We start from the raw sequence: 18,344 nt of genomic DNA on the forward strand, positions 1-18,344 counted from the left end.
ATCTTAATGCCACAGAAGCAGCTCAACACAGAATAACATCCTTCTATCCAAATTTCTGTTACTTCTCTGTTACTTAGTCTGGTCCCCCCTTCAGAACAGGAGCAACAAAGAAGAAGTGCAGGACCAAGTCATTCCTTAAAAGGAACATAATATTTTTATTTTTTGATCCTTAACCAAAGAAATGAGAAGAAAAATATTTTATTTTCTCAACAACTGTATATTCGTTCTTTTCCTGAATAAAGAACAGGAAAATTGTGAAACTTGTCCTCAAACTGGCTCTCAAAGATTTCTGACAGTCACTTCAGTTGATAAGAATTAAAGTATTATTTTGCATGCACCTCATCTTTCCGTATTTTATTTTACTTTATTTTTTTAAAAACCCTCTGTCATTTCCTAATCCTGCTTCTTGTAACAATTCAGAGGCCTATGACATGGCTCCTTGCAACTCAGTTGCATGCCCCAGGCTAAAAAACCTGGGACACTGGGATACTGCTTAAATCTGCAGCATGTCTGAATATATATTCTGACCAGCTTTTCTTAGAATATGAAACAGAATGGCCAAACTGTAGATAAGCCACAGTGCCTTACTTACAGGTTATTTGAAACAAATTCCAGAAACTGGGACTTTTGACTATTTCTAATGCAGAACTACACCCTTTTCTCCAATGAAGAGAGATCCTCACTAATCACTTACTTTCTCCTTCCAATCCAAGCCTAAGTAACAACATCTAACAAGAAAGGAATTAAAATGCTTGTTTCTGAAAGACATGCTGAAACTGCTTATGCTAGACCCTTTCAAAAACCTGAATTATTTAACTCACTATTTTTGTCTTCCCTACTTTTTAAGGCATACCAGAAGCAAATCAGTAAAGCAATAAAAGGAGACAAAAGATAATACTTACTCGTAACTGCTACATGTCGGTTTGATTTTCCTTCATCTATAGTATCCATAACTTCTTCTGGACTACATACAAAACGCTCTGTGCAACCCTTTAAAAAAAGCAAAAAACCACCACACCAAGAAGCCAGAAGTAAATCATGCACACTAGAGGAGTGAAAGATGAAAACATACCAGACTGATGCTCACCTTTACATAGGGAACTCGGTTTTTGTCCTCATGAACAGAAAGATTGGTCTTTGAAACTGGAAGAGAAGAAGGTCTAAAGCTAAAGTATATACGATTTCTTTGCAAACTGAACTAGCTCTGTACAACATATGTCCACGTAAAAGGTGTTATTTCTCAGCAACACTTTATAAAAAACTTAATATACATGAAACAACCACTACTGCAGCTTTAGTAATATTATATAGATTAGCTCCACGCTTTCTCATTTTGATGTACCCTTATAATGTACAGGTTATTAGCATACTGCATACCTATCTCAGTATTAAGATAAGGTTTTTGTGGGTTTGGGGTTTTTTTTGTATCTCTCTCCAGAACAATTTTCTACCTTCAATATAATGAAAAGGCTTACCATCCAAAAGGTCCCTTATTTTATCCAAGTATATTTCAAAATATGACACCTAGAAATGGGAAGGGGAATAGAGATACAGCATCAGAAAGCAAAAATGCATTGCTTTTTTATCAGAACGATCCAACATGATCATCATGACCTCCTACATAATACCACATCTAGCTCAAGTCCTTAAGGCTGAACTAAAATACACCTTTAAGAAGAAACTATTCTGATCAAAAGCTTCAAGCACTATCAGCACTGCCATAGGTTATCAGGATAGCTACCATCAATGTTTAATGGAAACAAGATTAAAGTGTTAACATATTTCTTTAACAAGTCGGTTACTTCAGAAATAACTCATGTTTAGATTTTCCAAGTTACAGGCATTTGAAACACATACAGAACATCCATTTAACCACAGACTACTTCCAGTTTTGATATAGATAAAAGAAGTAAAATGAAGAAAAGTTTACCTTAATATGAAACTCAAGATTCTCATCCATAGAGTAAATATAATTAAAAATATCTTGCACTATTCTTGGAATAATACCCATTCCATCTGGGTCGTGAAGCTTCCCCTTATTAGAAAAAGATACAGTAAATTGAAACATTTATACTGAATCCAGTATCATAGACGGTATCCAAAGCCAAAACAGTTAACAGACAAATTAGTTTGAAAATGGTGACAGGCATCATGCACTTATTTCAGCTATAAAGGAAAGTCTTGACCATCCATTTAGACCCAGCATTTGCAAGCAGTGAAAAGAACAGCCTCAGAAATCTCCCAAACTACTAAAAGTGAATATGTACTATTAACAATATTCTTGTGTTTCTCATCCTGCTACTGAGGGCTAAAAAAAAAAAAAAATACAGTAATTGCCATTTACAGTCCTAAAAAAACTATTTCAGGTATCAAAATATTGCAATGGAAAGAAAATTAAAATTGCAAGATGGAAACAAGCAGACTATTGTGATGAAAGGAGATGACAGGGACACTTGGAAGAAAATAATTTTAAGATTTCTTACTTCCATCGTGTGTGTCTTTCCAGACGATGTTTGCCCATAAGCAAATATTGTACCATTGTATCCCTCAAGTACATCTAAAGAGAAAGAGTACTTTCATTAGGGTTCATTTCCTTTTTCTAAAGGAAAGTCAAATGAAATAGAATGCACAGCAGTCAATTCTTAAAATGTTCAGCAAGTTAAATCATTCAATGTTTGGGAACTCTGTGCTAGAGTTGGGGGGGGGGGGGAAGGAGAGTGTTCCTCCCTACCCCTTTTAATGCATTAAGTCATCATCAACTGTGTTTTAGAACTTCACTGTATTAGAAGCATCTATTCCTTCAACCAGAAAAATCAGGACTTCAGTCAGGAACAAAAAAGAAATCAATACAACTGCTAGGTTGAACAGATAGCTGTTGATAACTCAGAAGAAGATATCCATACACAAGAACGCTGTAGAATTTTCTGCCTTCAGGAAAGTTTAATTGTCCAATTGTGAAGCAAACAGGCTATGCCACAAGTTTCAAGTATCTTACTCTTTGGCCATAAGATTCTCTTTCAAATTATGACTGAATCAACCCAAAGTTTTAGATTGAGGGGTGAGGGGCTGGTGGGTTGGTTTGTTTACAAGTCAGTTACTGTAGAATCATATCCTGCAAGCCAACTTTTGTTTTCCAAAAACAAGCATGAGATGCTCCAAATGGGAAAGGCTTTGCCACCCCACCATACCCTAATCCATTTGCACCGCTACCAGAGCTCATTTGCCACCTGATGTAGCACAGCCTAGAAATGCCACACAGAGAAACAGAGATCAGAGTTTTAGATGGAGGAAGGGGGCAGCATTACAATTCTTAGTTAACTCTAGCTTTTAAGGAGAAAACTTCTGATCTAATCCAGATTACTATTTAAATCATGAAAGGGTTAAATACTTGCAGTAGCATGGATTTCCCACAGCCATTCACTTTTCTAATGATCAAAAAAATCCTGTATTTTACCCAGTCTTGTCACTAATAGTTAACATTTCAGGGGTTTCTGACAAGTCTTCATTAAAGTTGTTTCATTTAGAACTTATTATTGATCTCCTCAAGAAATTAATCAATTTTATTTTCAGGAAACTACCTAATTGCTTACTACAACAACTTAGTGTGGTATAACCTTCTTTGTGATAAGACTTGATTTTCTGAAGTTACTAGGCCAATTTTGACAATTCAGGTTTGGAGAAACTGTATACCCTGATATGCATAGTGGTAATTAAAAGTTTAAATGTGAGTTGTGAAGCTAAAAATCACATTCAAAAATATACTCCTTAAACTGTGTATTAAGCAAACAAGCTTAGAAAACAACCTACAACATACACATGATTTCACAGGTTCCCTTTCCTCTTATACTCCTTCAAACAAACTAACGTATAATGTTTTCACCAATAAATTTGAAGGGGGGGTACCCAAACCTATTCATAAGAGTTATTTTGATTAATTTCTGACAAATTGTTTTAAACAATCTTTTGTAGAGAATTGCAAGAAAACCAAAACATGACAGGTAAATGTTTTCAAATGTTATAATTGACTGAAACAGCAGGTTAAGCATTGACATTATTTATCAGCTGAACTACAGGATGATTTTACACTGCTATAATCCATGTTGGCTCATATCAAACATTCAGAAGGTAAAAGGGAGCAATAGAAGTATCACTTTTCAACACGGAAATCCACACGAATATGAGACACTTCCTTGCGCTTCAAGTTGCTGTTCCACCTTACCTTTGACAATCTTCTTGGCACAATCATTGTATACTTGTTCCTGTGATGTGTTCGACTGGAATACGCGGTCAAATATATATGGCTTGGACTGGAAAAAAAAGACACAGAAGAGCTATTAAAAAAACCAGACACTGGAAGCAGAACCAGAAGGTGTTTGCTCATACAGAAGTAGTTTATACTGTCTCAGCCCAATCTTTTGGGTTTTTTAAGCATTTGAAGACTGCAGCAAGGAAATCAGCTTATATGGTATTGCCTAAATCTTCACATTCTTACCTACAAGTAAGGCCTTGAATTAAATATATTTGGCTTCAAAGTACAATCTAAATAATTCTCCAAAACTACTCTGCCACAAGGCCTCGATTCACTTGATTTACAACGCAAACCAATGCCTAGCCTGTACACCTGAAAATCCCTTATTCTCTTCTGCTCTGGTAGTTGGTTTACTCTGGTAGACCCAAATTATGAAAAACAGCTTACACCACATCACACGCAGTATGTGTCTTTGCAACATTTGTGAAAAACCTCCAATCAAAAAGAAACATTCAGATCACCTACAGTCAGCACAAGAACTATTTCCCCATATATTATATCCTTAAATAAAGCTCCGTAAGTCGAAGGAAGAAGCCACTTTGGAGGAACGGAACCTTTCACAGAAGACTCATTTTGGAAGACACTGCAGGAAGCTCTGACATAGCTTTTTGAAGTAATGTTGGATTTTTGCTTTGTTTTAAAGACATTGTCATAATACGGTTCTAAGCAGCTGACCATCAATCAGGATATGAACTATTATGCTCATCTTATGAAGTTTAAATTTTTGTAGCATTTTCAGAGCTTGATTTAGTAGGTAGCGAAGCAGGTAGGCAAGGTTTGCAAGTGACCTGCGTCAGTTACCATTGCTAAACTCACTGCAACTGTCAAGCGCTCCATTTTGTCTAAGTTTAATTCATTACCATCCTCCCCCAAGGATATTCTGGAACTGCCTCCCTGACAAAGAAACAAGTATAGCTTCCGACTTTCACCCACCCACCACATTCCCTTAGCCAGCCTGACCTTCCATTTGTCTTTTAGTAACGTCTAGCGTAACACAAAACAAAGCTTTTTAGATTCAACACATATCTATCTGCTGAGAGGGCTTGAATTCTGGTGGATGAGCTTCCTCTTGGAAAAAATAATTACAGCGTTCACTGTGTAAACACACTCAAGAAACCACAAGACTCAGTAGGTAGAAACTATCCCTAAGGTGCTGAAGTTTTTCAGAATTCTTGTTTCACAGCAGGGAGATTGCAAGTCTTCCCGATTAGTCATTTTAGCTTCAAATACACCTCAAATGCCTATGTTCTACAGGTACAACTGTACCAGAAGTCAAACAAGTAGTAAGTTCAAGTAACCCTGAGGGAAGAAAATGAAGACTGAGAACACGTAACATAAAAAGGTAAGTCACTGTAGAAAAGGTAACACTAGCTATAAGTTTTCTTTCTCACTAGCAGGTGTAGTTTCAAGAAGCCTCCAACTTCACAAATATCCATCAGCCACACTGCAAGTCATCTACATCACAAAACATTAATCAGATAATGCATATTTTTATATATGCATATGTATATACATATTTTACATATAAACAATTAATGCATATTTATATGCACTGAAATAACACCATTTTGGAGGATACTTACCACTACAAATATGTAGTGACAAAAGCGATAGTGTCCAATGTCACTGCAAGCAACCTGTGCAGCATTAGCAATTTGTGTGTTTGTACTTGGAAGATTTAAACTCTTCTCCAAATTATTGCTCCAGAAAACATATAGAGGACAATTAATCCAATTAAATTGATTTTAGAAGAATTAGGGAAAGTTCCTAGATACGATCTTCTGACAGTCTATGTAACAACTGTAATTTTACAATAGTAAAAATACTATTTCTCTCAAATCCCAACTTATCTGATCTTTGCTGTTCCCAATAGAACATGACAACTATGAGAACAGAAAGTGCATTAAAATGCAAATGATATTTTGCATAGTATATGTGTTTGAACACATACTTTATTGTGTTTATATATAACTACAGAATATACTACGGAACACTGTCCTGCATGGTATTCTTATCTCTAAACTGGAGAGACATGGATTTGATGGATGGACCACTCAGTGATCAAGGAGTTGGCTGGATGGTCAAACTCAAAGAGTTGTGGTCAACGGCTCGATGTCCAAACGGAGACCAGTGACAAGTGGCGTTTCTCAGGGGTCGGTGTTGGGACTGGCGCTGTTTAACGTCTTTGTCGGCAACATGGACAGTGGGATTGAGTGCACCCTCAGCAAGTTTGCTGATGACACCAAGCTGTGTGGTTTGGTCGACACGGTGGAGGGAAGGGATGCCATCCAGAGGGACCTGGACAGCCTTGAGAGGTGGGCCCGTGCAAACCTCATGGGGTTCAACAAGGCCAAGTGCAAGGTCCTGCACATGGGTCAGGGCAATCCCAAGCACAAATACAGGCTGGGCAAAGAGTGGATTGAGAGCAGCCCCGCAGACAAGGATTCGGGAGTATTAGCAGATGGGAAACTGACTATGAGCCAGCAACATGCGCTTGTAACCCAGAAAGTCAACTGCATCCTGGGCTGCATCAAGAGAAGCATGCAGGTCGAGGGAGGTGATTCTTCCCCTCTACTCCGCTCTCATGAGACCCTACCTGGAGTTCTGTGTCCAGCTCTGAGGCCCCCACAATAAGGACACGGACCTGCTCAAGCAGGTCCAGAAGAGACCATGAAGATGATGAGGGGGCTGGAGCACCTCGCCTATGAGAACAGGCTGAGAGAGTTGGAGTTGTTAAGCCTGGAGAAGAGAAGGCTCTGAAGAGACCTGATAGCAGCCTTCCAGGACTTAAAGGGAGCCTACAGGAAAGATGGGGAGTGACTCTTTGTCAGGGAGCATAGTGATAAGATGAGGGGTAACAGTTTTAAACTGGAAAAGGGTAGGTTTAGATTAGATGTAAGGAAGGAATTCTTTACTGTGAGGGTGGTGAGACACTGGAACAGGTTCCCAGAGAGGTTGTGGCTGCCCCCTCCCTGGAAGTGTTCAAGGCCAGGCTGGACAGGGCTTTGAGCAACCTGGTATAGTGGAAGGTGTCCCTGCCCATGGCAGGACCTAGATGGTCTTTAGGGGCCCTTCCAACCCAAACCATTCTATTAATATTTCTGATGCCAAATTCTATGAATATTTTTGATGTCAAATAGCAGATCTTTTATTTGCGTCAAAGAAATCCAACTTTTTTTAAAAAAAGTAACAGGCTTAGTTTCCGGTACAGGAAGATACCTTGTTTAGAAAGAATTGTAGGCACAACCTGCACTAGTCTGCAATCATCCTGCAATCTACAGATATTTGCAGCAGGTTCTGAAAAAGCTTTCCTTCTCTAAATTTTTAAACAGCGTTTAGAAGGGTTTGGGTTTTTTTAAATTCTTCCTTTTAATTCTCTTTAATTCTTCAGTGAAGCAAAGGTTGACTGAATTGAACTATTCGTCTTTATCTGTGTTAAAGGAAAATTATTTTTACTAATTTGAGAGTAGTCCATTGACACATAATACTTTTAGGCTATCTACTCTCTATTTGCCATTTAAATGCCTTCATAAGAGAACAGAGCCAAATTACAGTATCTCGTACAATTACAGTCTCTTTTGTTTTACAAAATGTTAATATAAAGAATAACTTGTATGATGAATGTCATGGACTAGTAGGAACAGAAAACCAAGCTGCAAGGACTTCACTTGGGCAGTAACACCTTTAATTGATCTTGTTTATTTATACAGTGAAAGCTGCTAGGCACATGACAAATTCCAATTTCCCCTCAAGTTAGCAACTGCTATCAACATACCCACAAAATTTAATAATTCTGGCCAAAAGAATCCTCACAAGGGTCCTGTTTACACCTCATCACTTCCCCATCCCTTGCAAGTGAAAAGTGGAGTATTTGTTTACATATCTTCAGTATTATATGTTTCTAGATGAAGCCTCAATACAATTTCAAAGCACTCAAAAATCCAGTTAGAGATTTCCCTCCCCTCCCAGGTCACAGTACATTTATCACACCTATGAAAACCCACATTAGAGGCATGTCTCTGCTCCACCATCACTGAATCAATATCTAACCAAGTAGATTCAGCCAAGCAGGTTCCAGGATAATTATGGTTTTTCAAAAAAATACAAGTTACTCCCACTCAGTATGGTTTCACATCTTTGTCATCTGCAATGCTGTGTCTTATCACTTCTCTTTACAGTCTTTCTGCTGTAAACAACGCTAAAACAGTATTACACAGATTACCCTGCCCTAGAAATCCTCCTCATTACCTTTAAGAGATTAATCAAGAAAGATTAAAGTGTCAGATATTTTTTCTATACCAGATGCCTTTTCTTCCCCAAGTAGTAAACAATCAGATATTATGATGAACTGAGAACACAAAAGATCCAAGCAACATTACCACATGGTGTCCATAACAGCGGTAGCAGCAGTGTCACTACTGTGATACGATGCTTTTACATACTCCAGAAATTTTCAGCAAGTGTTGCTCAAATCCTAATAAAAATTTAACACATACAACCTATAAGCAACACATAAAATATCAAGCAAACAAGCAGAGCTTCTGAGTTGCTCTCTCCAAATACAGAGAATTCAACATTTACATTCGCTCCCTGCCCAGCACTTGTTCTGTCACGACACCTTCTGACATGTTCTGTCACACGACAACTTCAGCTCCTGTAGTTACCTGTACTGAAGGGATGTGGTCCCACAGCAAGAACTTTGCAAGCACTCTCATAGCCTGCAAAAAGGACATCCGCCAATGTGATTTAGCAGTACTTAAACTGAATCTTAATAAAGGGTTCACGTTCAAGTACACAATTCTGCAGTTAATTTGAAGATTAGTTTCCCCACTATCCTTATATAAACAGATGCTCAACCCAGCTAAATTATACAAGATTTGGAGCATGCACGAGTTTCTTCAGAAGTTAAGTTTTGTCAGTACCTTCAATGAGGACCACGCAAAAGTCTGTGATAACAACTAGACCGAAATCTTACGAGTCTGAGAAATACTTAAGGTTATCTCCACAGAAATAATTTTTTAAAAAATTTTTTACCACTGTAACTTTCCATAAAGTATAAAACTGGTTATTCTTAAGATTACCTGAGTTAACCTTATTTTTCATGCATTAGTATCTGAAGCAAAGTCAGTAGTGAAAATTTACTTGAAAAATCAGTAGCATGTTTTTCTACACAACATACCCAGATGCTCGTCACTGTTTTTTGCTGGAATGAACTGTTAAAACAATGTTATACCCACCCATGGTTAGCTTATTCTTGGCAAGAAATTGAAGTAATGAGCTTACCTTCCCTTTAAGTTCTGCATCTTTACTAAAGAACATTCTTCCCATCAACACAAAATACGCTAAAAGAAAAATCCAGCACTGAATAATTTCTGGAAAGTGTGATGTCAAATACCTGACTCAGTTCTTCCTATTACTAAAGTAGGGTATTGCTGCTTTGACACACCTAACGGAGTCCAACATTGCAAATGAGTGAAAAGGCACTCTTCCCAATTAGTAGTTTATTTTTAGGATAAGCAAAAAGGATTTTCTTCTTGTCTTAGCTCTATGCATACAAAACTGCAGCTGATACAGAACAGTTAATGGATCTCAGCTCTTTCTGCTCTGTTTTTCTTAATTCTGTGCAAATACTGCAACTCAAGTATCAACCTTTACAGAAGTTATTTACTGTTAAAGGACTAAACCATGTAATCTTATTTTAAAAAATTGTGACTAGAAACTCAATTTCCAGCATGAAAACAGAGAGGAATTTTGGAACAAGAGTTTCAGCCAGGCTATGCTTTAATAAAAAGTTTCTTCTAAAAAGAAAAACAAGCACTGCTGGCATAAAAATGGTCATTCAACTTCAGAAAAAAAAAACAAACAGGAGATAAGTGAGGTGCTGTACCACTTCTAAGCAAGTGGTACAGCAGCCAGAATATAGCTCTCCCTTTACAGGTTACTGCAAGTTAGAATATTCGCCTTCTTTTAAATCATACCAGTATCATTTAAAAAAACATCTCTGTTATCCACCTTTTCATGGAATGAAGTTAAAAAAATAATTACAGAGTAACACTGAAAGAATATGACTGTTTCAGCTACAGATTGCAATTTTCGATTCACATTTAAAGTTGCACCGTAGACATGGAGCATTTTTATTCGTGTGCTTCTAATTAAACAGTGTTTTCCTTTACATTAGCAAATAATAAAAAAAAGTTGTTTTAAGAATGCACCTTGCTTCTTCCATTTATACAGTCTGGCACAGTCTTTCTTTCAGCAATACACACAAATTACATTTTCCTTTTGAATAATCTGCTGCCAAAAGCTGCAGTAATAGCAAGGGATCTTTATTAACGTGATTCAAACTTAACTTAAACCTAGCCTTGCTCTCATTTACTATCCAATACTAGTTTAAAAGGTAATGAAAAAGAAAGCTAGATGTCTCAAGTTCTTTCCAGGATCACAGGGGTTACATTTCGCATACAAAAGAAAAAAAAAGTACTCTAAACAAATATGAAAATACAGGCAGGTAGCCATGATTCATTCTTAAAAGCCACAGAAATAAGGAACATACTATGATCATTATAGAAACATTTGGACGACAGAGGGGTGCTGCCCATTTGCCTGAATGCCTATAACCCCTCACCACTTCAGCTATTTGATGTTCTGTTTTCAGTTTAGACTTCAGTCCAAAATACTCAAGAGTGCCACTGTATTCAGTAATCTATCTTATCTTTTGGACAGTTTTGAGATGAGCAAGACTAGGTATAGAAATGTTTTTTAAAAAGAGGTATAGATATGTTATGCAGAACTATAAAGCTACTCAGTTGCAAGCAGTTTTATATTTGAAAAAATAAAGGACATAATCATACATATTAGAAGCTTGTTATTTTTCCCCTGTTTCATCTTACTCAAAAGCTTGAGATCCATGAGAAAATTGCTATCAATTTTGTGTATAGGTACATTTATGATGTTTAACATAAAAGCCATATACTCCTAACAAATCACCCTATTATCTGTTTTAACAAAACCCTCACATTTAAGTAACAGGAAGAGCCATTAGAAAAAAAATATTTAACAAAATATTAAAATAGAAAGAAGCTACCTTTAATAATTTAAAAGCTCTTTACTAGTTAAAAAAGGTTTCATCCTGTGGAAGGACAATACTTTTTCTAAGTCTGCTCTTTAAAAGAGACCAACACCATACGTCCCCTCGCATTGCTGTTACACACTAGCTACAATTAGAACAAGTATTTTATCTAACACAAATCAAAACAACTCACTTGTCCAGAAAGACAACCATGCCAGTAATTACATAGGAGCTAGGAAGAGAAAGGTGGATAGATAGCTCAGAGATGACAGGGGAGTAAAGGAAGGAGGAGGGTTTGGTTATAGTCACTGATTTCCCTCCCCACCCTCCTCCGCAGAGGAGTCAAATCTGCAGACTGGTATAAGCTCTGCTTCCACTGTCTCCTAGTTTTCACCTCCTATCTACATTACAGGCAACTCCCCAGTATTATTAAAGAAGCCTTCACTGTTTCAGCACAGACCCAGGCAAACACAGAAGGTGCAAGTCCTTCTGACAGCTGAGGAAAGCAGCTATTAAAAAAATAAAAGTGGCTCAATTACTGTCCAACAGGCAGCCAGTATGACATGTAGCAATAAAGACAGAAATCAAACAACTGAAAGTAACCAAACACACAGTTTATTGAGGATGTTTTCAGAAACTGTTTCATGAGAAAGACTATTCTTGTTACTATCCTTCCTTGGGAAATTCTACAACACACACAAAAGGTGGCTGGCTACAGCCTCAAGTTGGAAGGTTCGCAACTTTTAACAAGCTGAGTTTATACCATCACAAATAAAAAAACAAGCCACAAGCTAAAGTAATTGTCTCAGCGGTTTTAGAGAACTAAGCCATAACTTTGAGAACATCGATCTTGTCATACATCCCACATTATAAAAGAAAAAAAAAAAAAAATCACAGAACAAAAATCCTTTATTAAGATTTTGTGAAACAGAACTCAAATGCTGTCACTGTTACCCAATCTAATAATTGGGGGGAGCATTTTTCCCCAAAGTCAGACACAGCAAGTCCCAGACCTAGGACCACTGACAGATTTTTTTGTTGTCATTTTTACCAAAGCAGAAAACACCAAAGTACAGTGGTAACACTAAATATTAACCCCAAGCAGAAAGCCCACATGATCCCTCAGGAGCATGCCATCAGACTGTTCTACTCAGATACAGTACTGCTTCAGCCCAATTTCCAATTTAGGTATTTTTAAAGCATACTTCAAGAGTACTTAAACAATGCAAGTTTTCTGTTCTCTTCAGATTAGAACTACTGAAAGAACATGTGGAAAATATATTTCTTTAAAGTCAGAAATCATCAAGGTTTCTAAACTTCATTGTAGATTTTGAACAGAATATGTAGTGTCACAATGAATGGGTGTTCACTGATGGAAGTGAGATAATTTGTTCTAGTTAAGTTTTCCATTTTCCAGGCTTGGTTCCGTACACTGAGGAATTTACCTGTACAACCTCAGGAAGAAGAGATGTACTCCAAGATACTAGCTTGCCAGCTGAAATATGCCCAAATTACCTCATTTCACAAGCATGCTATCGTTCTTGTAGCTCCCGACTCATGGAATTCCATATTTTATTGACAAATTCAGTTGAATATTAACAGACTAGAGCACTAGTATTTAGTAAGAGACTAGAGCACTAGTATTTAGTAAGTCATACTAAAAAAAGTATTTTCTTAAATCACCTCCTTCAACTTCAGATACTGTGCGAAAAAGCTATTACTGATGGCCTTGAGAAACAGAATATAAAAACGAAAATTTGAAGACAGATAACTGACATCTAAGTTACTTTAATGGAGGACCATCACTGTCCCTAGAGAAAAAAGTATTTATATGAAAACAAACTAAAAGTTAGCAAAAATAAAACAAACATTGCAAATAAAGTGTGTTTGCACAATACCAACCAAACCAGGCAATAGACTACTGTACTTTAATTTTATATTCCAGTTCCACTTCATAGCTAAATATAACACCGAACAAAAAGGAAAGCATTATCTTTTCCCCGGTAACATCCACGTTGTTTTATAACAGGCCTCATACTCTGCAAAGTGACTTTAGTTAAAATGCATTTACAAACATGTAATAAGCCAAACGGTCTGTTTATGATGATTTTTAAAAAAAAGTTATTGGCCGAATACTTATTTACACATCACAAGCACCAATGAACCAGAGCCTGCGCTGTTTGTTGTTCTGCATTTTCTTCCCAAAAAACTCTCTGTAGACAATTAACTTCCATGGTAGGTCCAACGCATGCATTTTGAGCACGTATTTAGCGGTCAAACTCTTCACGGTCGCCAAAACCAAGGACAGCCTAGCCGAGGGACACACCGCAGGACTCGCCTGCTATTATCCACCTCGTCATTCACGCGTTTTCCGCGGACACACTGAAGCGTGCCCTGTGGCTCGGGCTCGGCAAGGAAACCTGACGCTACGCCCGAAGTCGCAAGCCTTTCGCCGGAGCCTTTGTCAAAGGGTTCCTGACCTGCTGCCACCGACGAGTCCCACAGCCCAATGCCCACTGCTCGGGGACGTCTGCCCCCACCAGCTCCCCGCTCTTTGCCCGACCATGCCCACAGACAGACCAGCCAGCCCCGTCCACAGCTCTGCCGGCTCTCCTCCCCTTCCCCCCGCACCCCAAAAAGGCCACCCCCCTCTTCCCGAGGCGTCCCCGCCCGTGGGCGCTCCCGAGCGCCTCAGCCCTGCCCTCTCCCCTCACACCGCGCCCATCCCCGCCGTGTCTGACCCCGCCGACCCCCGACACCCCCTCCCCCCCGGCGCTTCTCCCGCCTTTCCCGTCTGGGGCGGCCCCTCACCGCGATGACGACGGTGTCTTCGCCCTGAAACTTGGCGATGTACTTGTCACCACGGGTCACTTCGGACTCGTTGAGGGGCCTGAAGCGACACATCACTTTGATGTTACACTCCGCCGGGTCCGCCATCTTAGGCCAACACCGCCTCCGGGGCGCTCAGCTCCGTCGCCGCCCGCTGCCGCCTGTGCACCGCCCGCGCCGGGGGTCTCGCAAGCCGCCGTTGCCGCCGCTGCCGGGAAGCCTGCGCCCGCCCAAGCAGAAGAGAAAAGGGAAGGGCTCCTTCCTGGCCGCCGCCGCCGCCTCCCGCTCTCACTTCCTCCCCAATATGGCAGCCATGGCGGCGCCTACAGCCGGCAAGGCCCGGCCCTCCGTCGCCGGGCAGAGGCGGTGCCAGCGGCGGGGCGGGGCGGGTGACGTCACCCTCCGCAGCGCCCAGCCACGCCCCCTCGGCGGGGACCTGCCGCGCCGGCGCGCCGACGCCTGCCCAGCCCGGCCCAGCCCCGCTGGGGCTTTACGGCGCAGGCGCGAGGCGGTGGCGGGGGTGGAGGGGCAGCTGCCACCCGCGCGTTCGACGCCCGTGGGACTGCCGCGAGCCGGGGGGCGGGGCTCAAGGGGGCGGGGCTCCCGGGGGTGGGAGGAAAGCGCGACGCTAGGGGGGCGCCGCCCACCTTCCCGCCGCCGCATCGGGCGCAGCCTCCCCGCTCCCCCTCAGCGGGGTTTGCAGCCGCTCGGCCGGGGTTAGCCTCGGCCGAGGTGCTGCACGGAGGGGTGAGACCTCTCCCCGCCGCCATGGCGGGGGGTGTCGAGCACCGCGTTATCCCTGGGGGGGGCGAGGACCCCCCTCCTCCGGCCGGCGGCCGCGGCCCCGCGCGCGGGCTCCGCTAACGGCCGCGGTGACAGTGAGGGGCCTCGCGACAGGGCCCTCGACAGGCGCGCGCCCGAGCGGGGCAGTTCTACTTGGAGCCGAGTTTTGTCAGTGCGCTTGAGAGGCCGGGTGTGAAGTAAAGGCTTAAAGCAGCGATCGAGAGAGAATCCTCCCGTATTTCTTTTTGTTTGGTTGGGGTTTTTTTAATTCCTTGCTCAGAGAGTTAGGGAAAAAAACCCACTTCCATAAGGTGTTTGCGGATGTCAGGGAAGTGTCCGTATTTTCTCAAAGGGCCCACGAACCTTGCTGCTCGCGTGTCTTCCAGAGCAGGGGAGCAGACGGTGTTCTCTGGGCGAGTGGAGACCAGGGCGCACCGCAGCGCACAGCTTGTGGTGTCACCCCCCGTGTCACGGTGTCTCTCCCCACCTTTTCATCCCAATTTTAGAAAAGCGACTGCACTGTATTTTTCTTTAAGGCTTAGTTTATTGCAAGTTTTAGTTATTTATTACAGGGGGCTCTAATGCTAGTCAAATCAAAACTTACAGACCGCATCTAGATAAAAAACGTCAGGTAAGCTGTTCTAAGCAGAGATTCTCAAGAGTCTCATGCGTTTACAACTTTACCTCTTACATCCAGGTATGAGCTTTCAAACTGGGACAAAGTACAAACTCGCAGCTTGGCTAAGTTAAGTCTGTTTCCTGACAGAAATTATGATTTGTACTGGAAATTTTTCAAATAGCCTTGAAGTTAATAATAAAAAAAAGAGGGAGCCTTTCTCTTAAATTAGTATTTTAGTAGGCCAGAATGACTCAGAATAGCAATGTCCTTCCCTTAAAAGTACTCTCTTTTTTCGTTAAAAAAGGGAAAAGATTATGAATTTTAACAGGGACCATCTGAAATCAAGCATCCTCCATTTTCAAGACCCTTCTCAGTTTAGGGATTTCAGTGGTGTGTTTTCACTTAGGTGTTCAAGGTTAACACTGCTTCAAAACTACTTCACATTACAGAATTACCTTATAATCTAGTTTCATCTACAGCTTCTTTTCACGCAGTAATACAAAAAATATTTTTGTGCCCAGTTTATCTTATGAGGTAAGCTATGTCTTCTAAATTGAGTTCATGTTGTAACAAGTTTATTTTTCCGCTGCGATTAAGAATTCTGCAGGACTATGCTGTCTTATTCAGGGCAGCAACAATTACACCTCCCCACCTATCAGTAATGTGGAAATAGTTGTCTGGCAGAGCCAAGATACACAGTCTTTAGGAGGTGCAGTGCTCCTCCACAACATCTAGCACATAATATATATAGACACTAGTCTACAGTTCTGTTTGTGTTTTCAATAAAATGTTTTAAACATAGTTGTTATTAGCTTTTAAGTGTCAGAAAGCCTGGTTTTGTTGATTTTTATCAACAAAATTTTAGAAATTATTAATTTGTATCGCCATCAGCAAGATATATTAATGCATCTAACTCAACTATTTCTGGAATTATTCACATGCTTATGGCTAGGAATGTTCTTATACAGCTGCTAGATTTGGTTCCTCAGATTTCCTATGATAGGAGGTTATTACTTTTATGAAAGGTGTGTAAATTATTTACTACTTTTTCAATTTGCTTTCATACATGAGGAAAAAGAACTGTTATCTGCAAATTAAGAACTTAGTGATTATTGCTCCCAGAAGTACATGTTTCAGCTGCTAAGACATCCTTTACCCCAATTTATTTCAGAAACTCATTTTCTCATTATCCATAAGCAAAGGGGATGTATCATTACCTACATTTGCGGATGTATAGTAAGAACATCTCAGTAAAGGAAGAAACCTCATAATGACGTGATTCTCAAGAAAATAGATGCTCGGGCTTGCTCACCTTTGCAACATTTCAAACTGCAGACACTCCACAAAGACAAAATAGACACATGCATAGGTGATGACTCATTTTAACTATGTTGAAACAAAAAATGTCAGTATGTGTGAACTATGGAGAAGAAACTGCCCACTTTGAAGCTGTTGGTTCTGTGCAAACTCGTAGGAGAACTGACTGGTGGTATCTCCCATTCTGGCTGTGGGAGCCCTTACTAAATGAGCTCTGCTGAACTGAACATGAGTGGTCTCATACCCCTTTCAGGGATTCTGTCATGATGTTTCTCTTCTCTGATCTGCTGTTCAAAATACTCAGCGACCGTTCTTTCACGTGACCTACTTAAAGCCTGACACAATGATGAAGTGTGCTCAAAGAGAGCAGTATGTTATTCCTGTTGGTGCTAACATATGTCAAAAGAGCAGTCTTGAGGGCTTGTGTTTAAAGATGTGGTGTCCCTTTCTTGAAAACAGGGCAGAGACCAAACATCTTGGTAAGTTTCCTATTTTGTCGCAGTTACAGAATACTCCTTTGACAATTGGAAATGTATTTACTGTCTTATATATTGTTAGGTAATGTCTGTAGCATATGTTTTTTGTCATTTAGGATAAAAGACTCTGTTTAAAGTAATCTATTGTAATGAGAAAAAATGATATATCAGCTGTCATAAAAAGTGAATCTTCCTGTCTGGTGCTTAAGCCTAGTATGACCATATAAATCAAATACATTTTCTTTATCTGACAAATAAGTTTGGTAAAGTTTCTTAGTAAAGACCAATGTGTTTTATTAAAAGTATCTAACAAATTTGTGTTTGTTAGTTTACTAACCATGTTTCTTCCCATTTATGATCTGTGCAATAAACCTCTAGAAATTCTTTTATGATTTACAGCTCCTTCAGATCTCCAGTCTTTCCCAGCAATAAAAGTATGTTAAGCAAAGGGAACTGGCAAACCTGAGCCTTACAGTGAAGCTATATCTGGGTAATGGTGTAATTAACCATCAAAACGGTTCCAGCAGAGTAAAAGTGATCTTGATTTTGTCTTAAAAGAATATTACATATTTGAATAAATCTTTAAACCAGGTGTTTGTGGAGAAGCAAATTAAAGCTGCTTCCTCCTGCCCTTTAAAGAATTAAATTCAGAGATTCATCAGTTGATAGTACTTATTGACATTCAGTGTTCCTAATGCAAACACAAGTGCTCTTCTCATTTTAATTTGCAATGTGCTGGGAAAATATAGCACACGACTTCTGAGAATTTAAGGTGCATTCCAGGTCAAGTTTATTCCAAATTTGCAAGTCAATTTGTAGGACAAAAGAGTGATTAATCTGCCAGATATGGTGCACCTCAAAAAAATTTCTTTGTTGCTTGTAACACACTCTGTAAATAAAGGCTATTAAGATGATTTATGAAGTCTAGCATCATTGCCTGAT

General features: G+C 40.0%; 1 protein-coding gene across 3 annotated transcripts in view; it reads right to left on the bottom strand.

Moving 5' to 3' along the window:
* KIF5B (kinesin family member 5B) overlaps positions 1–14,568 on the bottom strand; it is a 40,462-nt gene extending 25,894 nt beyond the window's left edge. Inside the window, exons 1-7 of one of the 3 annotated variants that reach the window (XR_012628812.1) lie at positions 14,190–14,568; positions 4,220–4,307; positions 2,484–2,557; positions 1,931–2,035; positions 1,476–1,524; positions 1,088–1,143; positions 903–990 (exon numbers count right to left, since the gene is read on the bottom strand). Coding sequence is in view for 2 of the 3 variants with exons in the window: in XM_074867432.1 (XP_074723533.1) it covers positions 903–990; positions 1,088–1,143; positions 1,476–1,524; positions 1,931–2,035; positions 2,484–2,557; positions 4,220–4,307; positions 14,190–14,315 (586 nt within the window). In the remaining variant the exon portion in view is untranslated. The remainder of the gene's footprint in view (positions 1–902; positions 991–1,087; positions 1,144–1,475; positions 1,525–1,930; positions 2,036–2,483; positions 2,558–4,219; positions 4,308–14,189) is intronic. The other 2 variants (XM_074867432.1, XM_074867421.1) reach the window with 2 other exon arrangements.
* Positions 14,569–18,344: the final 3,776 nt, after the last annotated feature.

Source organism: Strix uralensis, chromosome 1, assembly GCF_047716275.1.
Source record: "Strix uralensis isolate ZFMK-TIS-50842 chromosome 1, bStrUra1, whole genome shotgun sequence".
Lineage (NCBI taxonomy): Eukaryota > Metazoa > Chordata > Aves > Strigiformes > Strigidae > Strix > Strix uralensis.